At 40.0% G+C, this 27,500-nt stretch overlaps 1 protein-coding gene across 8 annotated transcripts in view; it reads right to left on the bottom strand.

Annotated features, from left to right (window-relative positions):
* The window catches only part of MGMT (O-6-methylguanine-DNA methyltransferase), a 175,170-nt gene that overhangs the window by 29,110 nt on the left and 118,560 nt on the right, over positions 1-27,500 (bottom strand). For all 8 annotated transcript variants that reach the window (XM_083439768.1, XM_083439769.1, XM_083439771.1 and 5 more), the window contains one exon: positions 14,200-14,360. In XM_083439768.1, the coding sequence (XP_083295894.1) occupies positions 14,200-14,360 (161 nt within the window). The remainder of the gene's footprint in view (positions 1-14,199; positions 14,361-27,500) is intronic.

Raw genomic sequence — 27,500 nt, 5'->3', positions numbered from 1 at the left:
ATGGGTGCTTTAAGCTGAGATTCCTGCATTGGACTAAATGTCCTTCCAACTCTACAATTTTATTATTCTATGGGCAAGTGAATCAATGGACAAGGCCAATCCCACTGGATGACCAGCACCCACTTGGCTGAAATTACCTCTCTTTTGTTGCACCACAAGTCTATTTTTTACTGGTAAATTTTTTAAGCTTTCGACACTTCAGCACAAAAATTCACATTTTGCCACTATTTTGATTAACATGGTTGAATCAATAACCTCTGCTGTGCTATGAGTGTGCTGCTTTTTTCCTTTTCCGGTTTTAAAGTCCTTTTGCAACACTCTCCTTCACCTGCCTCCAAACTCCTGCCTACATGGAATGCAATTCTGATCTCTGACATGAGGAATGAATCTTTAGAATGCATATGCACTGCAACTGTTCTAGAAGCATTAATGCCTTGATTAAACAATCTGAGAGGGGATAATTCCTGACAGATTCTATAAGACACAGACAGGATGTTAACATTTTCAAGTGACTCATTCTGCTTCACTCTTAATGAAAAGAGGAAATAGCACACAAGTAAGCTAACACACAGTTAAAAGTTTTAATTTTGAGGTTTTAATGTCAGCGTTTTTTTCCAGTCAGACCAACAGGGGTTCATAATATTGTAGGTACCACTAAACCAGTATGTCTCCATGTGACAAGACTATCTAAGGCTTTATACAACAGTTGAAGTCTAATCATTTGCAGCCCTAACACTTCCAACAGGAATGTCAGCATTTCTATAATAAGACCCATATTTAAAGGTTTATAACTCAGCTGCAGAAATCTGCTCCAGGCCTATACATGCCATACAAAATCCCACTTAAGGAACAAATAATCCTTTTACTACTTGGCAAGGGAGTCAATTTTGGGCCACTTCCAAATTCAAAGTCATAAAAATGGGCATTGCAACGTGTGTATGCTGAATTCTAGAGTGATTCAAAAGGTCCTATACAACTTTATGCTGCTCATGCATCAAAATACATGTGTACACAGGAGTTCCAAAAGGCCCATGCAACAAACATCAATCAAACATGCACAAAATAAGCGGTGTATGCAATTTTCATTTCTAGAGCCACAGGTGAGTCTTTGTTTTACCCAAGAGGCAAGCCGTAGTTATGACTACTTCCACAATATTTTTATTAGCAACAAAATAATTAATCTAACAAGACTCCTACTCAGAAATATGTTAGACCAGATGTAGACAAACTGTTGTCCTCCAGAAGCTGTGGACTACAAATCCCATCATCCTTGATCACTGACCATGCTGGCTGGGACTGACTGGAGTTGGATTCCAACAGTATCTGGAGGGCCACAGGTTCCCCACCCTGTGCTAGACAAACTCAAGAGTTTTACCACCTCTCACAGAATTTGAATATGAGCGAATACCTTGCAGAAGTATTCTGCATCAGTTGGACAACACTGCAGAGGAACATAAACTGCCTCCCCTTTTCCCTAGTTTTATATCAGACAAATAGAAAATAAGTAACAAAGTATAGGCACAGCATTATTTTAAAAAATTATATTTTTAAACGACCTTATTTACATGTATCAGACAGAAACACCAGCAGCTAAAACTCCAGACCGAAGAAAACGTCCAACTACAATGGCATGACAGCGAATATTTGCTCATATTTTATATGTCCAATCTAGAAACCTATCACCATTATTGCATTTGTTGGAAAATGTCCTTGCAGTGTCAGTCCTATTAATATGAAGGGAAAAAAATCATTGTACCTCACCTTGCCTCACCTGACAGTTGTGTTGTGGGGTGCTGCAGGGATCCATCTTGTCCTCAATCCTTTTAAACATCTATATGAAGCTACTGAGAACAATAATTAGGGAATGTGGACCGGAATTTGTAATTTGGACTGGTGCTGTCATGAGGACACACCCAGCTCTATTTTATCTGTTGTATCTGAGTCAAGTGTGGCTGTGCAAATCCTGGATCAGTGCCTAGAAATAGTGGTGGGCTGGATGAGGGCCAACAAGCTGAACTCAGGTATGGAAATTCAGTAGCCCATAGGGGGAAGGTATGTAAACTGGTGGAGGGGGGGGGAGTGGTCCCCTGTTTCTGCAACTGCTCCATAGAGCACAGGCCTGGGAATAGCTGCCTGGATGCTAGATTATTGTGCGTAGGTTTCCAGAGCTGTGGAAGCAACTGTAAGTGTTAACTATCTGCCATGTGCATTCCTTTGGCTGGGAAACGCCCCTGACACTTGCCTGGATCACCCACCCATTTGCTTGAGCCAAGAGCTTGCCTTGCCCTGTGGTGCTTGTGTGCAAGCAGGTGGGCAAGTGGGTTGGGGCAGTGATGATGGCAGAGGAAACATGGGAATACCTGCTTGGGCCACTCACCTGTCTGCCAGCCTGTCTGCTTTGTTTGCTCCACCTGCTGTTGTCATGCTGCACTTTGCGTGGCCACCACGAACCAAGCATAACAACTTTACTCTTACAAAATTATTATATAGTAAGATTATTCCTGGATCCTTAGGACAAAGCTGCAACGCTGTCACAGCCTCATCCATCTTTACTTATTTTCCCAGCAAATCATTTGAGTTCTTTATAGACGACAAATTGCGTTGGATTAAAAATTAAACCCTTATTGGAATTTACATGCATACTAGGTCTAAAATCCTTACTGAAGCATAAGTAATATTAATTCTGTAAAGAGGTGTTTATTTTTCTTATTTATCTGAAAGTAATGGCAGTTTCAGTTTCATTCATTGCTCACCCATGTAAAGACAATTATGGACTTCAAAGTGCTAATATATGTATGAAAGGCCACAATCATTCATGTATAGGTCCAAACTGCTGTGTTATAACTTACATCAAAAAGGCGTTAATGCTTTCAATATTTATCCTGCTGCAGGGAAGCATTCTAGAAGAAGGCAGTATTTTTTATTTATTTATTTATTTATTGCTAATGGTTGTCTCACCATTAAAACGAAAATCTTAATGCATCTTATAATCAGAGGACAATTTGCAAATCATTAAGAGAAATGTAAAATTCCATTAAAATACAAATCAAGAGTCCCTCACTGGACTAATAATCTTTTTGATATTATTTTGCATCTCACTATTTCTGTTCCCAATATCCAGGCACCACAAATGATCAGTTCTTGAACATGCTATTTACCACAGCCTACTACTTTAACGAGAGACTGAGAAGTATAATCTGCTATTCAGAGCAGGTACTAATGAAGAATTCCATATATTCTAAAATTTAATTAAAACCCCAAAGATTTCAAATTAGATGCAATTTGAAATGCCTGGGGCAGAAATACATGCACTTGCGTGGCAAGGGTATCACGCTGAAAGTTGATACCGTAATTGGTCTTGATGTATTTTTGTGTTGCCAGGCTGAAGCGCAGAACTCATAACCATATAAAAATTCTCTGTAGATTACCTGCTCATTGAAAATGCCATCACTCAGGTAGTTCTCTACTAAATTACCATGCTACTAAAATGCACAAAGTGATTCGAAGAGAAGAGTGGCACAGCTGGTCGACGCTGCCAATGAGTTATGCATGCGCCGACACTGCCTTTTTTCTTAGTAAAATATGCTCAGCTGAATATTAAAATATAATTGGCATTCAACCTAAGTAGCTTAAACCATTTTGTTATCTTCTTTTAAACCGATTTGGCTCCTCCACATTTATTTTCAAGGATGCGATTCACAAACTAATGACACCAACACATTCAGCTAGATCTTTACTATTTTACATTTGTCATAAATAGGAACAGTTTCTACAGCCTTCTAGGGATGTTCTTTAACACTGGTTCCTCTTGAACATCAAAGACCCAATTCATGGGGAAAGGGGGTGGGGGAGAGACAGTATGCCATTTATGTTACTTCTTGCATATTTTATTCAGAAAAGAGGATGAGATGCAAATTTTCAGTGAAAAGTATCCTTTTGTAGCTCAGCAACTATTTTTGTTACAAATATATTGGCCACTTCTCATATATGGTGAAATGACCTATTTGCATGTGGGACAGGGGCATTCTGGGCCATGCTGAAACTTTATGTCAAAGAAACTTGAAGGCTGAATTAATCAGCATTGCACATTCCTGGTGTTATGTTACAAAGACTATAAATTGTATTTTTAAAAAACAGTAGAATAATGAGCACATGATTACATAATAATTGCACAATTTTTGAATTGCTTATATTCGAAAGCCATGTACTTGTAAAAAAAAAAAGGTATCTGCACAAAAAGTATGGGGAAGGACAAATAATTAAGTGATGAGATTCAACCTATTAACTGACTACTACTATGCATTAGCATTACTACAGAAGAAATAATTGTGGATAACAGAAAACATGTGTGTCCCTCTAGAGAAGCTTTGGGAGCAGTGATGTGGGTTGATGGAGGGAAAGTGACAATGCAAAAATCGCCTTACTTTTGCAGTCCACTGATGGAAGCCTCCACTGGATCAGACCACCTTCTATCACAGGAGGGATACTATTGGATATAAGCTATTAAAACTTTGAAGTCTCAAAGTGGTATGCTGCTAACAATCTCCTTTCCCTTTCTCCCCCACAACAAACACTCTGTGAGGTAAGTGAGGCTGAGAGACTTCAGAGAAGTGTGACTAGCCCAAGGTCACCCAGCAGCTGCATGTGGAGGAGCGGAGATGCAAACCCGGTTCACCAGATTACGAGTCTACCGCTCTTAAGCACTACACCACATTGGCAACCCAAGTCTTAAGGGGCAAGCCAAACGGGCAGCCAGTTGGCAGGGCTTTACAGATGCAACCCCAGTAGGACTGTCTCAGTTTCTGATGGATCCAGGGCCACCTCAGCCACCTTCCATGCCCACTGCTGAAATACTGCATTTCATGACCTTCTGCCCACACATTTGGCAGGTGGAAGGGGAATTCTGTACCGGGGGAGAGACACTCCCTGGTTTCATCTCCTGCAGATAAATCTGATCTTGAAGAGCTCAATTTCTTCTAGAAAAGAATCAAAAGTTATCTCAATCTTTTAGAGGTTGGATTAATAGGATCTCCTCTCTCTCCGAGGTTTCCAAAGAAGCCAAGTCACAGCAGAAAGGAGGAGTGAGGGGACAAAACACTGCCACAACCCCATTTTGACATTTCCTGGATTCTGATCATCTCAGCCAAAGGTTGATCCAGATATTGGACATAAATCAGATGCAACCTTTGATGCAGAATGTGTCTACAGGAAAGAGATGAATTATCAGAAACAATAAATGCTTGTTATATAGGCCAGGGGAGCGGGTGGCACTGTGGTCTAAACCACTAAGCCTAGGGCTTGCCGATTAGAAGGTCGGCGGTTCGAATCCCTGCAACGGGGTGAGCTCCAGTTGTTCGGTCCCAGCTCCTGCCAACCTAACAGTTTGAAAGCATGTCAAAGTGCAATTAGATAAATAGGTACTGCTTCACCGAGAAGGTAAACAGTGTTTCCGTGCGCTGCTCTGGTTTAGCCAGAAGCGGCTTAGTCATGCTGGCCACATGACCCGCAAAAACTGTTTGCCGGCAAACGTCGGCTCCCTCGGCCAATAAAGCGAGATGAGCGCTGCAACCCCAGAGTTGTCAGCAACTGGACTTAACTGTCAGGCGCCCTTTACCTTTACCTTATATAGGCCAGAGAACAGTACAAGCTGATTTGGGGTGTGGCACTTGAAACGGTCTGAAAAAACAGAGGCACGACAATCTGAAAGGAATATTTCGGCACATTGGTTATTGCCAACTTTTCTGAACAGCAGTTGCATCTGTTGTGCATTGTGTACTTTTCATTTCACAAAATTTATGCACTGCTTGACAGTTTGTTTGGGTTTTTTTTTAAAAAAAACCATCAAAGCAGTTTACAAAGATAAAAAAGGAAGTCAAGGAAAAATTAGATCTCACCCCTAAAGGTGCCTTTCTTCATTGTTTCCTGAGACGTACAGATACCAGAAAGTTTTAAACATACAAGAAGTTAAAATACTAAAATAGGTTAAAATTCACATCAACTTTCTAGGCATCTGGGTAGGCTTTTTTTTTGGGGGGGGGGAATGTGGTATTACCCAAAAGGTATTGAGAATAGATAGGTCAAGGACTAGATAGCTGCCACATCGGTGAACAGATATCACTGTTAGCCTCACAGCAAATAGGGAAGACATTCAAATTTTGCCAGACATTTACTGTTTTTAATTATATTTCTGCTCCTGTGGGCTGTTGAGCCTATTTCTCTTAGTTGTTCTTCTACTGTTGTGATTTTATTATAAATGGTCCTATCCTTGAAAGCAAATAGTGGGACCTTCTTGCTGAAAAGGAAGGCAGATTTCTAAATAAATAAATAAAACATTACCCCATATTTGTGCCACTCTTCTATTCTTCACCCCCAGATTAATTCTTGATGTTATCGCTGTACTGAGTAGTCTTGATATCTGTAATTACATGTCCCCTAGAACTTTGTCTTCTGTATATGACTTTCACCACAGGCATATTTAATTAATTTAATCTGCCTCAAATAAAAATCTACGCACCAAAATATCATTGCTTGCCTAAATACACACACATAAACACACAACATTTGGATTAATACAAATACATCTGATTTCTCCCACTATCTAGGGCAGTGTTCCGTATGTTTGTGTGCTATTAGTGCTGTAATAATTTTCACTTTCACTGTAACTTCAATGTTTTGATTTTTCTAGGCTATAATTAGGTCCCATGTTGCATGGTCATTTCAATCTTGATACTTAGATCTGTTTCACAATTACCTTTGTCATGTTTTATAGAATTAAGAGGGTTAAAAGAAGTCACTTTAAAAAAAATCTTGATGATGTTAGATCTGGCTTGCTGCATTAATCTGCCTTATCTGCATTAATTTAATTTTCTTTATCTCTGTGGAAAGCTGCTTGGACTTCCCTACCTTCCTAACTCTGATGATCAAAGACTTCACAGAAATATTTTCAACAGTGTGCTGTATCAGTATAATGCACATTGGATAATCTTGCAAACACTGTGCCATTAAACAAACTCAGAAGGTTAGCTAAATGGAATTTAAGTTGTAAATATTTATCTATTACCTATGGGAAATCCCCCAAGACAAACATTGCAAATCTTTCAGGGCCTAAATACAGTTGCACCTAGATCCTAAAACACTTTGAAGGCCCACTGATTTCAATCGGCCTTAATCTAATAAGTAACACTTGGACTTAAATCACCCAAATAATATTGTTACAGATTTGGGGGAACCAGAGTCTGAAGGTGCAAAGGTACCTGTAATTGTAAGAAGTTAGTGAATGTTAGAAATTACTGAATGCTAGAAACCACAAAATGCTTGGAGTCTTCCCCTGGGATGGAAATCGTTAAGCATGCCCAAGGTGTTGATAGCCCGTCAAAGGAAGATGCTTGGGTCTGTGAAACTGAGGTTGCGAGGGTAACGTGGATGTGATGTCACACAGGAAAAATGTTGTCTTTTTAAAAAACAGAGGTTTGGAGAAAGGGCGGGTGAGCAAACAGAATGGGAGGTGTTGTGTTTGGCAAGGTGTTCTGGGAGGAAGAAGGACAACAAAGGAGAAAACTTGATGTGGTGCTGGGTGGAGGAGGCTGCACTGAGAAACTGGGGCCATGACTGGCTGCTATTTAGGACCCCAACTTGCTGAAGCTATGATGGGGTCAACGAGAAACCCTCTTGTGGTGTACTGTATCCCACCTCCACCGAAGGCTTCCAGGTGTAAATATGTGTAAAATAAACTGTATTTCTCTGCTGTGCCTTGATTTTCCAATGGAAACACAACCCTGGGTGAGTGCCTAGAAACCCCCGGTATCTTGCTACCACTGAGCAGAGACTTGGGGTGACGTGTAACAATGTTGTATCATATGACTGCTTAGCGCCAATGGACGGCAGAAACACAATCCCAAAATAGGATATAGTATTAAGGTATATAAAGAGAAACATGGACATAGAAGAAAGCAGGTAATTCCAGTATATTGCAGGATGGAAGAACACTGTGGTAAAGCTTGGATACCCAGAAATGGATTAGTTAAAGAAAGGGTGGGGAGTCACGGAAAAGCACCTACAAGAGAAGGCCTACTTAGCTAGATGAGCAGGAGGGAACAAGTAGAAGGCAACATGGTGGTATGACAACAAATAAGCTTCTGCATTCCTAAGAAATGATAAATTTTGATTTAAAAATATTTTGACGGCATCCTAAAAGCTTCACCTTATTGTGTGTTGTCTACCTGTGTAGCCCTACTTTGCTGGGCAATAGCTAATTCCAACAAATTTACTAGTGTACTACTGCAGTTGAAGGACATGCAAACATAGTCTTTCCTGACACTAAATGTGTGGACACAAACAAGGTCAACGTTTTAAATGTGTTATCAGAACGTACATTTTCCTAATATGCCTTTTCGACTTTATAAAGGTCAAAATTAAGTGCATGATCATTTTCCCAACAAGATACTGTTATAAAAAGGCGCATGACATGCTTTTGACAGAGAAACAGTTCCCAAAAGAACATAAGGGTAGCAAAAACGAACCGTCAAAAAGTAGCAAAAATGCTGATCTTCCAGTAGCACTGTCATGGTACATCTAACTGATAGTGCTGGACCCCACTCTGTTCCAGAAATAAATCTTTTAAGTTATATTTGTGACTGTTTTTCCATGCTCTGTGTTGAAGAATTGCCTTTGCACAGTCTCTGCAATTAAATCATGGGTCAACATTAGCGTCTCTGTTTCCTCCTGCTCCTTCCTATTTCAAGGGTCTCCTTTACTCTTCACATTACAAATCACTGAGATGTACAGTAGTATCAGCTTCCTGCTATGTAAACTGTTCATGCTTGCCATGCAGTGACCTCTCTGTATTGATTCAAGACATCTGACAGTCTGCACTGGTCTCTTTAAATTCATGGGTGTCTTCTATCTCTTCTGCTCTTTTGATCAGTCCTTTTCTCCCTCCTTCACTTTTTGCACAGGTAGCTATGGAAAGCAATAAGACCTAGATTTCCACTGCCCCTGAAAAGCAGTTCACTGGGCGCTAAGCTTTAAAGAATCACATTTCCCCCCACGCCAGCTGTTTCTATCCCACTTAATTTGAGTACAGGAGTTCCTACTATGTCACAATCAATAAAATGGCATCCGAAGGTTTAAAACTTTCCAGCTTTACTAGGTAATATCTCAAGAAGATCAACCTTTTTAAAGGTTTAATTTAAAGCAGAGAGGAATGGTTTATATTGATTCTAATACTCTAAATGCTTTTCTTATTTTAGCAATTACCTTCCAATAATTATGTTTTGAGCACCAGAAATGTGTACCTGATTCAACAGCATGTGGTAATTATTACACTTTGCCTCGAACTATAAAATTAACTTTGGGAAGTACAGAACTTGAAGATAAATTCTGAAACAAAAGTTCCTGGTGAGTTTGAGATATAAGAAGCAAAGGGAACTGTAGCCCTACCACTCTTGGAATACTTAGATGTATTATTTCAGAGTTTCAACAGCAAAAAATAAAGCCAAAATCTAAAGAACACTTGATCCCTGGCATTCAGTTTTCATGGGCAAACGCTCGTTCCCAACAGGATTACAGTAAAATTAAAATGTAGGGTCATTTTTGCCTGTTAGTGCAAAATTCAACTAGTGATTTGGCTGCTTTTGAGTTTTATTTTAATCCTAATAATGTTGTCCTGATAGTAAGACTATCTGGTAATAGTGTATAACAGCAATCAAGAATCCATTAATTTTCTTGCATGTTATGTTGGAGGGTATGGTTCAGCAACAGTGCCACTGGCAGGTGGTACAGTGGTGGTGTGTGTCTATGGGAGGGGGGTGGGGTGGCGGTGTGGCACAGCAGGGTGGCACTTCTTGTTTTGCCTCAAGTGGTGAAATGGGAGGTACCGCCCCTGATCTCAGGATTCACAGCTGTCAGTTCTGAGGGAAGGCAGGCAAGGACCCAAAGCCCAGGTGGAGCTCACTAACTTGGGGAGCTGGAACAACCCAGGTGGAGCTCACTAACTTGGGGAGTAGGTGTGTAATTCCTCAGCTGGAGTAGGCTCAGGACAGGTGAGGGTTCCATGCCTTGTCAAACCCAGAAAATATAACAGGAAAGCCGTCCTGGCCAGGCCTGCATACATATTAGCAAAGTATATAGACCATTATTTTATAAATATTTCACCATGCTTTGTTTCAGTATGAATGCTATGTAATAATGTTAATTCCCTTGGACTTTCTTTTTACCATATAAAGTATCAAAATCATCTTTTGTTTGCTCAGAGATGGGCAATATTTATCTGTCAAGATATTGTTGATTATTATCCCTGACCACTGACAGTGTTGACGGGAACGGATGAGAGTTGGGAGTCCAATCATATCTGAAATGCTGCAATGAACCCCACCCTTGCTTTAGTTGGAAGTGCACTATGGAACCTCAAGGTGATTGCTGATGTGATCTCTAAGCTTCTGTCAGTTGGCTAACAGGTGATAGAGAAAAGCTAGAGGACCAGATGTTGGAAAGTGAAGAAGAAGAAGAAGAAGAAGAAGAAGAAGAAGAAGAAGAAGATGATGATCAAGGCAAGTACTGACTGGTCAGCACAATTTTGATACCTAGAAAGGTTCTAAAACATATAAATTTGTCAGTTTGTACACATTTAGATCACAAAGAGCCAGCATGGGTTACTTAAGAAGTGATTCCAGTTTGACATTATTTCCTTTTTTGAATAGAGTTACTGGTGTTAGCAGATCAGGGAAATGCTGCTGATGTATTTTATCTCTATTTCAGCAAGACATGTGACATCAAAAAAAGGCTAATGCAGTTCTAGCTTGCATCAGTTCTGCTTTGGTCAGGCAGCCAGGAGTAGTGTGCCCATTTCTGGGCACAGTGGATTAAGAAAGGTATCAGCAAACGGACATGTGTCCAAGTGAAAGGTGAGGAGCCTGGAGATCAGGCCATATTAAGGAAGGTGAAGGCGGCTTGACAGTGGAACAGACTGCCTTGGAAAATGGCTGACTCTCCTTCATTAGAAATTTGTAAACAGAGATGGATGGCTACCTAACCAGGATACTGAAGAAGTGGGCTTCCTGCACTGGCAGGGAGTCAAACTAGACAATCTTTGAAGACCCTTTCCAACTCCAGGACACTGCTTTCCAAGGCATAATGATGAAATGTATACGTTCCCATTGTCTGTGTACTAGGATTTCATTAAAAGATTGTTCCCAAGTAAGTGGCTCAACACATATATGCAAAAGAGTAAAAAAGGATTGGATACAATGGATAAATAAAAATCCTACTACTAGCTTACAGGTAGTCAGATTTAAACAGAAATGATATCGCAAGTTAAAAAAAAAAATGCAGCTTGTCCCTGCTCATTTACTTCGGACTCAGCTGTCATTCTGAATTGCCTTTAGCCACTTCAGCTAAGCATTTCTCCTCCTGTTTAACTTTGAGATGGAGATGTGTCTGAGTAAAGTATACATACAGGTGCTACCAGAAAGTGTCAAGATATCAAATCAAGGCAAATAATTCAGAATAGATGCTTGCAGTAAACAAATAAGCAAACAGCCGTCAAGAAGAGGACACCTGAACTCTTGCATGTGATTATAACAGCTTCTTAAATGTAGTACATAAAATAGAAAAGTAGTACAAACTCATGCTGCCACTGTTTAGTTCACTGGAGGGGGAAAATTAATGGCTGCTCTCTTTTCCTCATTAACCTGTTGGGTTGTAGGATCCACTTTTTCAGGGTGTGATCCCTTATTGGTGGGAAAATACACAAAAGTATTGGAACCACATGAGTGGGGCAAATTTTACAGGTCTTTCATAACTGAGGTCCATATGATCAGGTGATGGAATTGCACAATGGGGGGAAGAGATATTGAAGGTGTGCAATGGTGGAGCAGCTGCAGGTGCCTTTACCTATGAGGAAGTAACTTTGCTGACTTGATTAAGTTTCTCACACGCAAATACTTGGTCCTGCTCAGGGCTGCCGTTCACTCTGGGAGAAACACTTCTACTGAAAAGCAGGCCAGTGGTTAAGAAGCATGTACCTTTGACACACTGCCCAGTTCTGCAGGTATAGTTTACCAGCAGTATGTGTGAAAATTCTCTACCCTTTAATTTCACACTAAATGTTTGCTGGTGGGATGGACACAAAGGATAAAGAGAAAGTGCAATGAAAAATAGCCATTAGCAGAGCCCTGTGTATGTGGACAATAGGCCTTGTGGACAACACAACACTGGGGACTTAAATTAAGGCACAGCGAAGAAACATTTTCTCTAAATTAGAGGTTTATGCACCTTTTGCACTGTGACCTGACTGAACAACATAGCAAAGAAAAACGTAGGCTTCCAAAGGGTCTCATTCTGAGGTGACTGCTGTATGCTAGAGTAACAGTATTGCCTGAGGGCTGCTATTAGTCACAGGCAGAGAGAAGCCTTTTTTGGTACCCAATTTTCTTTTCATTTCTTTAACAAACCAGCTGGTTTGAAAATGTACTACTCTCATTTTACTGAGGAAGACAGCCTCAGGATATTTTCCAATGGCTAAGCCTGCAAATTCATTGATGGAAACACTGATTTCAAGATCAGTCCACTCATGGTTAAATTCAGTTTATAAGCTCATCCCTCAAAACTGATTTATAATTTCTCCTCAGATAATAAGTTATCTCTTCCTGTTTATACTTGGATTCTTTAACTTCAGTCAAGGTCTTAATACCTGCAAAGTCCTCCCCATCTCCCATTCCTGTCTCTCTTTGATATTCAGAGTTTGGGACTGCAATTGGAAGAACATTTGATCAGTAAGGATCAAATTATTGATTCAAATTATTATTCCAGACAATTCTGGGTATCAGGCTAAACAAAATGTATTTTATGCAGAAATATGTGTTTAGGAAAAAAACCACATGCGCTACAACTATTTGTCAGTGTTAGTCGTCAAAAATATTGGCTAGCATTTCAGTTTTACACTTTTTTCCAGCTATAAAAATGCACACCTGCTCTCAGTCTGAACTCTATTAACTGAGAAAAAGGAAGGAAAAGCACCTTCTTAGAATTCAACATGTTGAGAAAAACATTTCTGGACTCAAAAAATGGGCTTGTGGTGCAAAAGGTCACTACATTACAGTCTGTACTTTGTGTAAAGTAAACCTGTTCCATATTTGGCACAAGAGACTTACCTGCATAATAGTTCGCACCTGCTTAATGAAAATATTTGCCATATCTGATAAGAACGGTTGAGGGTTAAAAGTCCTAAATATTTTGTGTTAAATTTTATAAGGATCCGCTGAGTTGCAGGCAGTAATTCATTTCCTTCCGATCTCTATTGGACCTCTGCTCTCCAACAATGGCTATGCTAGTTGATATCGATCAAGAGTGTTAACGCCTTCATGCATGAATTAGTGTTAAGCATGTTGATTATATGAAGCTGGTTACACCACACTTTCTCCACAGAATTGGCAATATACCTAGGAAGATTTGTGTGCTGATTCCATGAGAAAGACCCATGCAACCGGCCACCCACTGCCGATGTGGTTACCCTACTGAGCCATAATTTCTCAGAATGCACAGTGGTACCTCGGGTTACATACGCTTCAGGATACATACGCTTCAGTTACAGACTCCGCTAACCCAGAAATATTACCTCGGGTTAAGAACTCTGCTTCAGGATGAGAACAGAAATCGTGTTCCGGCGGTGTGGCGGCAGCGGGAAGCCCCATTAGCTAAAGTGGTGCTTCAAGTTAATAACAGTTTCAGGTTAAGAACGGACCTCCGGAATGAATTAAGTACTTAACCCGAGGTACCACTGTAATTTTCAAAGAATCTCCCCCCCCCCCCCAATATTCTCCACCATTTTTCTGTAGGGGCTGTCATTCCCCACCAATGACACCAGGTCTGTGCAAACATTGTGGAGGATGCAAAATGGTGGACTGGCTTCCACACAGTTGCAATGATTGCAAACCAAACCACCACCACAACAACCTGAGATCCTGCCACTGCTAATGGTGAATCCCACCCTGGAGAAACTGGGAAGAGTTTATCCTCCCCCTGGAAAAGTTTGTGAAATAAGTCTTCCAAATCTCTCTGGCCACAAGTATGATGAAATAATTAAAGAGGCCATTTGCACGTGGCTCCAATCTAAAATTTTCGGATCAGCATAGAATCTACTTACAGACAAGAAACTTTCATATAGCTAGGCATGCCGCATATGACAATATAAAATATACAGACCGTTCTCCAGCAGCGGGTGGTGAAAAGGGGGCACCGGAAGCTTCTCTATCATCCAGGGTTCACAGAAATAGGCCTGAAACCAAGCCACACACTGTTTCAGCGGCTCCGCTGTTTCCTCTGAGGCTTCACATACTTCACAAGACACAGATGCATCTGCAGGGCTAGAAGAGTGATAACATTAGTTTAATAATTAGTTTCACAGTCTAACTGCAATTTTTTTTTTACAATGCGGCAAACAAAAGAGTAAGATACCATCTCACACAGAATGAATTTCCCCAGCCCAAATACAAGAGCAGCAGAACACACACACACACCCCTACATCTGAAGAACTGAGCATCAAATTAGAAAAGGGGACCACAATAAAGTAGCTCAGTTTCCATTTAAGAAGGAAAGGTCCAGGTAATGTTTACTTATGTTTTGTATTATTCAAGTCCAACAGAACAGAAATATCTTCGTTTTACTTTCTACATCCCCAATAAAAGTGATTTCAAACCCAAGAAAAAAAGAATTTCCTGTTCTTAACTATGCAGACATGAGCAAAACACTTCTGAATAGCAACAGTAAAAGTGTCAAGTGTTACTATTGTTGAGCAATGCTTATAAACTAGAAAGCAAAATAAACCCTCTGTGTACTTTAGTGAAACATACATATAGGTGGTGAGAGGGACAAAACTAGAAGCTAATTTTTGCATTTGCACTTCCACTATGACTGCAATTAATCAAATATGCCACAGAGACTTCTATACAAGAAATGCAAGCCCAATGCTTGTGGTCCCTTCCAACTCTACAAATTGATGATTCTGTGATTGCCAACTTGCAAACAGTTCTCATTTACTGGGAGCCATCTATTGTTTTGTATTGTTACGTTCCCTATTTAGGATATGCAGTGCTTTTTTGGGGGGGGGGGGTGTACTCAAGGATATTCAGTACCGGTACTTTTTTTGTTTGGTTTGGTTAAAAAGTGTGGAACTTACTGTAACAACTAGATGTGAATACCAGCAACTATTTTTCTAGAAAAAAGCACTGAGGATATGAAACCTTCATAATTCATTGCTCCACTTCCCAGGAGAATATAGGTGGTATTCAACTGAGGTTTACTCAGAATCTACTGGAATTAATGGACCTAACTTAATCATGTTCACTTTCAATGAGTAGTTCAGGCTTCCTCAACCTTGGCCCTCCAGATGTGTTGAGACTACAATTCCCATCATGCCTGACCACTGGTCCTGCTAGCTAGGGATCATGGGAGTTGTAGGCCAAAAACATCGGGAGGGCCGAGGTTGAGGAAGCCTGGTTTAGTTTGAGTAAAACTTAGCTGACAGCTGTCCTTTAATCTCACGCCACAAGGAAAGAACCCTAACAAACCTTTATTAATATCCAGGCTGTTTTTCTGGGAATTTATTGGCCTGTATAATTCTTATAGCAGAAACATTTTGTCTTAAATTCCTATTTTAAATTTATCTTAACCCCTGATATGACCACACAAACCTCTGTTGTAGCATCCCATTGCAATGGTTTCTTCAGATTGATTGCTTACTCATGTTTGAATTACGCACACAGTAAATCAAAAGCATTTATGCTATATTCAGATATTCTAGATTAAAATTAATTTTCCCCTCCTATTTTAGAAAAGGTCCCATACGATTGATAGTCCTTCTCCCACTCCTTGTTTTATTAAAATACCGGTAACTAAAATAACTATGGAAACACAGGTTTCATAACAACAATATGGATGAATGTGGAGGCTTCAAATATCGAAGTCCATAAATTTATATCATTATCAAGCAACAGCACAAGGTTACTAAAAAATTCTTGGGACTTTCCCAGGTGGGCAGAACATCCAAATAACGACTCATTGTCTCATTTGGAAATAGGAAAACTTGCTGCTTGCCTCTTTACTATTGAGCACACAGGACCTTAGCTGAATAGGGAAAGGTAATCTTCACATGTCAATCACCTCAATTGCTACTACAGCAGAATATGCAAAGAGACAACTTTCAGCAGGTACATTTTTAGAACAATTTCTATCAGCATGGGCAAGGAAGAAACTCCATCTTGGTTCCCAGAAAACTGTAACAGCATCGTCGCCTGTAAGTAAAGCAGTAAATACTAGCTCAGTTGTTAGCCAGCCAGTTCCCTATTTTTTGGGAAGATCCTACCAGTTTGCACCCACAGAAGTAAATATGTACAGTGGTACCTCGCAAGACGAATGCCTCGGAAGACGAAAAACTCGCAAGACGAAAGAGTTTTTCGTTTTCTGAGTTGCTTCGCAAGACGGATTTCCCTATGGGCTTGCTTCGCAAGACGAAAACGTCTTGCGCCTTTTTTTTAAAACCGCCAATGCATTCCTATGGGAAACCGTCAATACACAGTGGTGCTTCGCAAGACGAAAAAATTCACAAGACGAAAAAACTCGCAGAACGAATTAATTTTGTCTTGTGAGGCACCACTGTACATGCATTCAAGTTTATTTGTGTTATGTCACAACTGTTTCCTCTGCTTCTTATTACTCCCTTTCACTGGTAAGCAGTTTGCAGCTGAGTATTGACAACAGACAAACTGTCTCTGCGGTGCCAATCCTCTTTTCGTCTGCTAAGGGTACACTGAAATTAGTATTTGTGCATGTGTAGGTTGTTGCTTTCACTGTTGTTGTTTTTTAACAGGCAGGTGTTTTCTAAACTTTTCTAAAATGGCGACTTGTTTTTGCTGCAATGCACCAACTTCACTACTCCTCTATAAATGAGTATAATTTAGCATTTCTCTATGTTAGCCTCTTTCTGAATCAAACTCCTCAATTAAACACTTTGGCATGTAAACACACAGAATCTTCACACACAGTTGCATGTACGAGACCTGCTGCTGGTGAACTAATCCAACGATAACAACCAGAACTACAACAGGACATCTCACGTTCCCGTACAACCAACCAGGTGGCTTATCTTGTGGAAAGCAGAATCTACAAACAACCAGAGAGGTCCAGTAAAGAAGAATGGAGTGGTAGGGAAAACTGGTTTTGGAGTTTTTTAAACAGAGGTTGTATGGCTATCTGTCAGGGATGCTTTACTTATGATTCCTGCATTGCATGTGGTTGAACTAGATATCCCCTGGGGTCTCTTCCAACTCTATGGTACTGACAGCATCTTGAATGGCAAGGGTAGCCTTCAGCTTCACGCACACATAGAGAGTGAGGTAGACTACAGTCACTAATTCAGGGTCTGGAAAATGGAGGGAAACAAGGCGTGCAGGGACACAGGCTGCTATAACAAATGTGACTCCTGATCTTGTAAAATTATCCCCTTATACTTTGCACATTTCAAATTTCTGTTCAGTTATCAGATGCCTAGCCTGTGAAACGCATTTTATACATTAAATGTAAGTTTAAATAAATAGAAACACGTTACATTTCTTGCATGAGTTTTAATAATACTTATTTATCATCAGTGTTTTCATATTGCCCTTCAATCACATTCCCAGGGCGGTTTACGAAAAGAGTAATACAATTAAAATGTAAATACAAAATAAGTATTTTTAACACTTTAAAACGTGACATTAAAATATCCTTCACAACATCTTTTAAATGTTCCTGATAATATATGATGGAGTAAAATATACATAAAACACATATTATTAACATTCCATGTGGAAATAAATAAAAAGTTGTTACATCAACACCTTAATGTCATTTAAATAGTCTTCCTTTGATAGATGAAGGCAAAACTACCCCCAAAATTGCAGATGAATTGTCTAGTCCCTAATGATTCCAAAACAATTACAGGATGCAGAGCAATCTAGTTAAATTTTATTCAAAAGCTTACTACACTTGTGTTTTCTCTTATTTTTCTATCAATGAAACCCAGGAGGCTTAAGCACAATTCATTATGTATGAGACCCAACTTACAGTGCTTGACTGTTGATTAATAGGAAAGTTTGCAGTATGTACATTTGCAACATTAGATGCATACAATATGCTAACTTATTCTTCCACTGAAGCTAATTATTTACAAAAATGACTACTTGAGACTACAATTTATTAAATGCATGCATCCAGTCTCAATTTGGCCCCAAAAGACAGTCTGGAATGAAGATCTTTTACTTGATGTGACAACTTCTGGAAAGAGTGTTATTAATATTGTAAATGTGGCAAATAAAGAGTTCAGATAGCCTTATGTCTATTTTGTGTTTGTTTTTCACAGCTAAATCAATGAATAAAAACAGCTTTTCAAGAAGTTTAATACCCATATGAGAGACAAATTCTTTCTGCCCAAGTTTAAATTAACCATATAAATAATATGTCCATATATTAGTAATAATGATTTTTAAAAATAGCTTGACAACTGAAATACATGGGAGCGGGTATACTCAATCTTTCAATTATACTTATTCATTTTTACTGACTCTTCTTAATTTGTTAGAACAACATTTATTTTGAAGATATGCTTAAGAATCTCTAAAAAGGCCTTCACTGTAAACCTGCTTATAGTTTGGCAGCTTAATACTCAATTAATTTCAGGTGAATTTTAGGTGTCTAGCAATTCACAAGACTGGACCCTGGTAAAGGATTTGCTTATGCACTTCAGAATAAAACATTGTACAGAGAAGCAGCATGCAAATTTATTGATGTTTAAGATTGATCAAGCAACATTTGGAAAGTTGTACAGTGTTACCTCGGGTTACATACGCTTCAGGTTACAGACTCCGCTAACCCAGAAATAGTACCTTGGGTTAAGAACTTTGCTTCAGGATGAGAACAGAAATCGTGCTCTGGCGGTGCGGCGGCAGCAGAAAGCCCCATTAGCTAAAGTGGTGCTTCAGGTTAAGAACAGTTTCAGGTTAAGAACGGACCTCCGGAACAAATTAAGTACTTAACCTGAGGTACCACTGTACTTGTCCATCAAATTCTCACCAACACCCAATATTCCTGATGTGATGTCATGATTTCAAATAATACCTTTTTAGGCTTTTTGAAAAACCTGGACACACTAGCATTATAAGGGTGCTCTGTTATAATATGAAATGAGACTGGAAGGACATAATATATTATTTTTTAAAAAAATATATAGGAGTGGTTCTCAACCATCTCACCTAAGATGACTTCAGTGGTTAGGATAAACATAGATGCAAACACTACCACAAAATGCACACAGCATTCCTATTTGTGTAGCCTTCCTGTTGCCACTTGTGGTATCCAGAATGTGGTTTTCTCCATATCCTGTGTGGTACCTTGGGTTAAGAACTTAATTCGTTCCAGAGGTCCATTCTTAACCTGAAACTGTTCTTAACATGAGGTACCATTTTAGCTAATGGGGTACTGTTGCCGCCGAGTTACCACTGTACTCTTTAAAGGTGAGAGTAGAAAATGTTTCGTATCCTCAAATGCCAAGATAAGGAGTAAGGGTGGAATCAATATTAAAGCCATGAAGACTCAACTGATAGCATGGAAGGTCACTAAACACTATCATTTGCTTTGTGCCATTAGTATATAAAAAATAAGATGCCACCTGGGGCAAATCTGTATTGCATCTCCTCCTCGATGCAAAAAAGGATCTATTTCGCAATCACAAACTTGAACTCTCCAGGTCCACCGACATGGAGTTGAGGTTCTCGCGTATTAGGTGGTCCGATGAGCTGGATGAGGAAATATCTAGGAGGTTACTCTCAGATAAATTCCTCATTAAGAGGCAATCTCTTAAACTCCTCATGCCCTGAAATTAGAATAAACCTGTTTCAGGATTTGATTTTACTTCTTCAACCGTGTTTGACCCCCCAAAAAGGCAATTTGGTGGTCATTATACCCCAACAAGGGGACGCGGGTGGCGCTGTGGGTAAAACCTCAGCGCCTAGGACTTGCCAATCGTCAGGTCGGCGGTTCGAATCCCTGCGGCGGGGTGCGCTCCCATTGCTCGGTCCCAGCGCCTGCTAACCTAGCAGTCCGAAAGCACCCCTGGGTGCAAGTAGATAAATAGGGACCACTTACTAGCGGGAAGGTAAACGGCATTTCCGTGTGCTGCGCTGGCTCGCCAGATGCAGCTTGTCACGCTGGCCACGTGACCCGGAACTGTCTGCGGACAGCGCTGGCCCCCGGCCTCTTAAGTGAGATGGGCGCACAACCCTAGAGTCAAACACGACTGGCCTGTACGGGCAGGGGTACCTTTACCTTTATACCCCAACAAATCTAAACCCTGGTTTGATCAGGAATGTCTTGCTATGAATCTCTCTTTGAAGGGAAAATACAGGAATTATAGGTCTGCCAATCAGTATTGGGAAGTCACAAAAGAACTAAATTTTAGTCCTTTTGTGACTTCCCAATACAGATTTGCCCCGTAGACACCCTCATAACAAGGAACCCCAATATCTTAAAATCAAAGCCATCCTTTTTGTGAATAGCATAACTCAGACTTGCATGTACAGTAACTATATATTTTACACACACAACTCAACATAAAACAAATGCACAGTCTTGATAGTTTTAGTCCTTAGAAAAGTTCTAGAATAATGTGTCCTTACAGAATGGTATAATGCTTCCATAATGGTGCCAAGGTCAGGTTTATCAGAGGCAATTAACTATGTGAGTAATTGCTTCAGGGAAACTTTAATATGCACACCTGACTTCAGTCATTTATTTTCTTAGATCCTCCATCTCAGGCCATACCCTTCAGGTGCAGGTTTCCCCCTCAGTATCAAACAATCACCATGTGGTGCAGCATTACCTCCTTTGCTTAGGTTGTCACCAAAATCCGGGGCCTATTTATAGGGAAAGCTGTTTTAGTCCACACAGCATTAATTGGCATTCATTCTCCACATGGTGAAACTGCATCATATTTAACTGTGAAAATAATATAATCTGGCATTTCCTAATATTTTGATGCACTTCTCTGTGTTAGCGTTAGTGTGGTGGAATCACAGCAACTCCCATAGGAAATACTGTGAAATGGGCTGAATGTTACTAGCAATTTCTAAAACTGAACTCATCCCTTGCCCCTTGTCTCACAAACATCATCTAGTGTTGGCTGTAGATAGAGACAAGATTCCAAAATGGATGCACCCTTGGTTCTATCCATTACGACAATACTTAGGACTAAGGACTTATTTACGTGTATGGTCAATGGTTCTTCTTCTCTCTTTTTAAATTGCCTACAACGTGCACAACTCACTAAAAGTCCTATAACCAAAATGAAGCAGCTCTGGAAGCACGAAAAACAACAGCTTACAACTGGATTATGAGAAGGAATGTCAAATATTCCAATAAAATGTCAAATATTAAAATACAGTTGTCTCAAATGGCTTATTTCACAACAAAGCATGGGCCCCTACTTGACATTCTGAATTAAGACTATCAGAAAGTTAATTCTTCATATACGATATGAATATCAAAAGAATCTACACAAAGTTGACCCTACATTTCCATTTATCCTATACAGTATATTAACTTCTCTTGAAAAGAAATCACCCTGCAGACTTCATAGAATTACATAGTTCAAGGCACCATGCTCCACTTTATAATATATTGTATGTATACACATCTCACCACTGTTTCTTTCAGAGTCTGGGTGTGAGATGTACTTAGATGGGAGATTTTTCTATATTCAGGATGATCTGATGAACCATGAATGGCGTGGGTTGAAATGAATTTTGATTATGTTAATATATCAGTTTTTCTATACAAGGCAAGGTCTAAGAAATGTTCTAAACAAAATAGCTTGGCAGTTGTACACTTACACTACGTTGCATAAGAGGGAAAGCAAAAAGAGGAACAGTACTCCATGTATACATAAAAGAGCTTGAGATTTTGTGTGCAATCCCATCATCTGGCTGGTGATTTTCTTCTTCTTAGGGAGATGCTTAGTATCATCAGACCATAGCTGTCAACCGTCCCTTATTTGGTGGGAAAGTCCCTTATCCCAGCGCCATGTCCCGCTGCTGTCCGTTATTGATGATGTCCCTTAAATTTCCCGGGTTTCAAAGGAAGCAGCTCCTCTCCCTCCCGGCCAGGGGGGGAGGGAGGGTCCAACTGTGTTGCTTGGCTGCGTTGCTCACCCAATAAGGAGTCTAAGAACGACTGGAGGGTGGAGATTGCATGCCTTGTGCCGATTAAATCGGCCGCATTGCATGGGGACTCGCCTTTGCTCAGTGCTTCCCAGCAGAGAGGTGACGGTGGTTTTCCTTGCTGCATCCCCTTTGCCGGGTTGCTGTGCTGTGGGAACCACCACTTGAGGCTTTGTTTGGCTGCTGGCTGGGCTTTCTGCCTTTGGCTCGGAGGGGCTCAGAAGTTGAACATACCTGTGCTCGCCAAATCCCTTACTTTGGCTGCTGATCCCTTATTTTCGACGCTGCTGGTCCCTTATTTTCAAATCTGTAAGTTGACAGCTATGCATCAGACCATTGTTCCATCTAGATCAGTAATGTCTATGCTCACTGGCAGCAGCTCTTCAGGGATTGAGAAGAGGACATTTCTTACCTGGAGATGCTGGGGAATGAAAGTGGGTCTTTCTGAACAAGAAGCACCTGCTCAACCACTGAAAGGTAGCCCTTGCCCTATTGATACATGTCAATGATCACCAAGTTTGTAATTTACTGTTACCACAAGCTCCTTGTTGTAAAAGTGGGATATAAAAGTAACATACACATATTTTTAAATTTCTATAATGCACATTATATATGATTTACATATAAATTCTAGACTTAATGTTTAATTGTTAAACTTGGATCCTCCTGTTCCATGAAGAGATAAGAGAGACTTAGACACAATCTCCTGTTCAGCTAATGGTCGGGGCTAGACCCATAGGGACACAGGTGGTGCTGTAGTCTAAACCACTGAGCCTAGGGCTTGCTGATCGGAACGTTGGCGGTTCGAATCCCCACGATGGGGTGAGCTCCCGTTGCTCAGTCCCAGCTCCTGCCAACCTAGCAATTCGATAGCACATCAGAGTGCAAGCAGATAAATAGGTACCGCTTCACCAGGAAGGTAAACGGTATTTCCATGTGCCAGTTTAGTCATGCTGGCCACATGACGCAGAAAAACTGTCTACGGACAAACGTTGGCTCCCTCAGCCGGTAAAGCGAGATGAGCGGCGCAACCCCAGAGTCGTTTGCGACTGGACTTAACTGTCAGGGGTCCTTTATATTTTTTGACCCATAAGCTCCAGTGACAGAACTTTATTACATGACATCAGTTGAGTGCTTGGGACTAGACCAATGCTTTTGAATGCTTAGGAGTGGTTCGTTCATGCACAAACATCACATTCCAGTCCTTCTTATACATCACTTTGAACTCTCAGTTCTAGCTTTGGCAATTTATCTAAGATAGCTCATTTGCAAATGCTTCAAATCAATGTACAGTGAGCACTCAAGGGTAAACTGGACCTATTTCAATGCACTGCAGTAATGGTCCAGAACAACTGTTGTTGTGTTGTTTTTTAAGAAACCAGAGCAAAAGAAACCACACAATTCTGAAAAAAGTGCAATTTTATGGTCCAAATCCTACAAAACTGATCAATTTATGTCCAGTATCAGAACATCTCAAAAGATGCAAGTACAGCACCATTAAAATGTTTTCCCCCCCACTGTTCAATATAATAACAACTTTTAAAAAACGCACTCTGATAACAGACTGCCTTCCACTAGGCTTAGGTGAATCTGTGATGCAGTTCCATTAGCTTGCATATAACATTAATAAATAACATTGCCACTTAAATGCCTTTCTTGTAAATTGGTTTGTTCTGTTCTGTATAAATAATATAAATGTCTCTGTTACCAGTATGTCAGATTCCCACCCCCTTCCCTTTACCTATGCATAGCATGCAACATGAGCCAATGTAGCAGTTTAATCTAAGAAGCCGTTTATAGAACACCTACAATAATATATACTAAGTGGCTTGCATTTCAGTATCTGACATATAAAAATAAACTCAAGGATCAAACAGCCACCTATTGCAACTCAGTTTGAAAGCAACAACTCAGTATTAAATTCTAATTCAAACTTCTGGAATTGTGGCTTTTGACGAAGACATAGAGATTTAAAGACCCCAACACATCTCCCACACCCAGTGGCTATGGGCTTGTGTTTCTCAGAAGGCAACGTTCCCTGCCGTACTGAGGAGGGGATTTCAGTAGCAAGCTAGGATATGGTATGACTGCACATAGCATGCTGGACATGCTCAAACTCTTTTGCCTGCCAAAAACAGCTCATTGAATTCCAACCACCTGCTGCACACTTTTAAGCTTGCCTTCATATTCTTCATACTGTTATGAGTTTGTGGGTGCCAGACCCCTCTAATCCCTGAATCCAGCAAGTGTTAAAATTTAATCAAGCCAGGCTAGCTTCCTGATGAGGTAATGGCCTGGGTGAAGGGCCATTAAGAGAATGAAGAAAAGGGGGCTCTGTGTGAGATGGCAAATACTGGGGATCCTCCTTCAACTCACAGATAATGAGAAGGACAAAAGCCAGAGTTTGGAGTAGAGTTTGGGGGCTGTGATGTAAAACCAGAAGTCAAGCAGCAAGGTGGAGGGAGGGTCAGAGAACAATGTTTGATTTCTGTTTGAATCCAATACTGCGGTTATGGGAGAAACAAGACCCTTTGGGGCTGTTAATGCTGTGAACCCCTCCATCGTAGGCTCAGGTTGTATATATGTGTAAATAAGCCATATATCCTAAAGACACCACAGTCTCCACTGTGCCTCATTCCAAAATGAAAAACGAACCCTGGGTAAGTCCCTGTAATGTCAGCCTGCTCAGAGATTGGGGTGGTTATGTAACCATATTCTTAAGGATCAAACTATTTCTTTTAAAAAAAGGTAACTGAGGCATGGGTGCCATAAAAGTCCACATGCAGACAGATAATTTAAAGATAGATAGATATAGATGATAGATAGATAGATAGATAGATAGATAGATGATAGATAGATGATAGATGATTGATTGATTGATTGATCGACAGGTAGATAGATAGATAGATAGATAGATAGACAGACAGACAGATAGACAGACAGACTGACGATAGTTTAGAAAGAAATAACCTAGAACACACATTAAAATAAATAAAATAATTATAAAACGTATAGGCCAATATACTTAGCCATATCCCATCAAATTATCACCACAGTAAATATGAACCTTTGGTCAATTATTAGAATTGGTTTTTAGCATGAATCTTCTGATTTGTGGCTGGTGTTGGCTATCCACCACATAACCAATTCTCATTACAAAAGAACAACAGCCTACAAAACATCAAACACAACCTTCAATGAATTAGTGCTAGGAAGAAGTCCAAAACAGGATTTTAAGGGCATGATGTTTGTTTGCCTGCTCAAATTCCAGGACTGATGACTTGTTTTGAAAAACTGGTACTGAAAATAAATAAATAAAAATCCTGCAAAAACTATTCATGGATTTAGTTCCTTTCAGCTTACCTTGCTCAATGTGCCTGAACAGAATATTGTCTGCCAATTAGTTTATGCAATTCAGAAAAATCTAACCCAGACTGCCAAGAAACAAACCAGAACCTCTAGAGTGCAGCTGGATCTGCAACCTACCTCCTTATCTTGTTAAGCCTGTAAGACAGCCTCTCTCTGCCATTTTCAATTAGATATACTTTATGAAAACTATGCCAATAAGATACTAATTGGAGAAGTGAGAAGCTATTTGTGTGTGAAGACAGTGTAGCTCAAATATACAGTACAATCTGGTACAACGGACAAAACGCATACAAATATAGGCACAGACACGCTGTAAGAAATGCTGTTATGCCTCTCACCAAAGTAGATGAGGAACAGGAATCAGAACAATATGTTTTGTGCATATATAATAAAAGGAAGCTGGAAAAGAGTATACCCAAGCATATACCTAATGTAACATCCTATACATCAGAGATTATCGGACATTCTGTATATTGATCCTAACTCTTTGCCTATAGTCCAGTGGCAGGCAATTACATTTCTCTTCAGTCATGCAATCAATTCAAAGCTGGTTAGGTTACGAGTATTGCATTGGTGAATTTTGGGAATTCACTCTATTCTTACTTGCGTGAGCATTCTTTTACGTAGTGGCTTGATTGTTTGTCACCTGTAAAACAGGCCTGGGGATTCTGATTAAGACCTTTCTCTGTCAACTGCCCATTCTTCCCAATACCTACTACTTTCTTTGCTCAATAGAGGTGCCATAGCTGTGTGACTTTCAGAATACTGGACTAAGAAGGTACAAAACGCACACTGCCCTTCCTCACCCAGTCCACCTTTTCTGGTTCCTGTCTATCTGTCTCACTTCCTAAACTGAGAATCTGCCTCCTCTATTGGAAAGGGTCAACAGCTTCAGCATCTACCAATACATTTCCCAATTAAAATATTATCATAGGTTTTATTCATGTTTACAAACTAAAAAATAGCATAATTGGGTTTAAAAGATTCCAAAGACTATCATAAATAGGATTACAGACAAGAACAAGCTGATAACGTTTTGCTCCTCTAGCTTCTATCCAGTGTCTTATCCTAGCTGATGATTGGCCTTGTAAAACTGATTTATATAACACTGGTTTATATAAGTGAATGTGTCCACCTCCTCTGGCAGAGCTGAGAGCAACTAAATGCCGTTTTTTGCTATGTCCGAACTCAGCAAACTGTGGTTAGTCGTAATGATGATTTGGTGAAACATGCTAATTGCAATAGTTAAGGTGAAGTACGGCTTGAGGTTTGGAGATAAAGATAAACTGCCGTTTCTTGAAAAAGAAAGCAGATTATTCCCATCTTCACTTCACAGTGGCGCAGAGGAAAAGAGGGTAGCAGGGAGTGTGTGAGCTTGAGGCCTGCATATGTAAACATTGGATTGTAAGTTTAGTGTTACATCTAAACCAGGCAAGCAAGTCTTGTGCCAAGATAAAACTAGCTCAATTCAAAGTGATCATTCTGAACTTTAAAACACATCATGATTTGGGACCTTGTTTATTTCCTTGTGCCTGCCCATATTCTAAGATCGTCAACAGTGGCCCATCTTTAAGCACCTTGTTTATCTGAAGAAGTGACTTCAAACACTGGTTGCATCCCAATAATAGAATGCTTTCCCAGGAAGCCTCACCTGCCAAATATCTTTCCCCTTTTTTAAAATCCCAGGCTTTTTGATTTTCTGGACATTAATTTTATGCTGATTATGTTCATTTCAATTCTGCTAGCTACTTTGTTATTGGTCTTTTGTATTAGTTTACTGCTTTTGTTTTTATTGTATATTTTAACATTTTGTAAGTGACCCTGGGAACCTGTTAAAGGACAGGACACAACTCAAATAAGGAAAATGGCTGCCATAGGGGGCAAGGCAT

This window comes from Podarcis tiliguerta (assembly GCF_965153285.1).
Source record: "Podarcis tiliguerta genome assembly, chromosome: 5".
NCBI lineage: Eukaryota > Metazoa > Chordata > Lepidosauria > Squamata > Lacertidae > Podarcis > Podarcis tiliguerta.
Note: the sequence above shows the minus strand (reverse complement) of the source record. Positions and strands in the feature narration are given on the sequence as shown.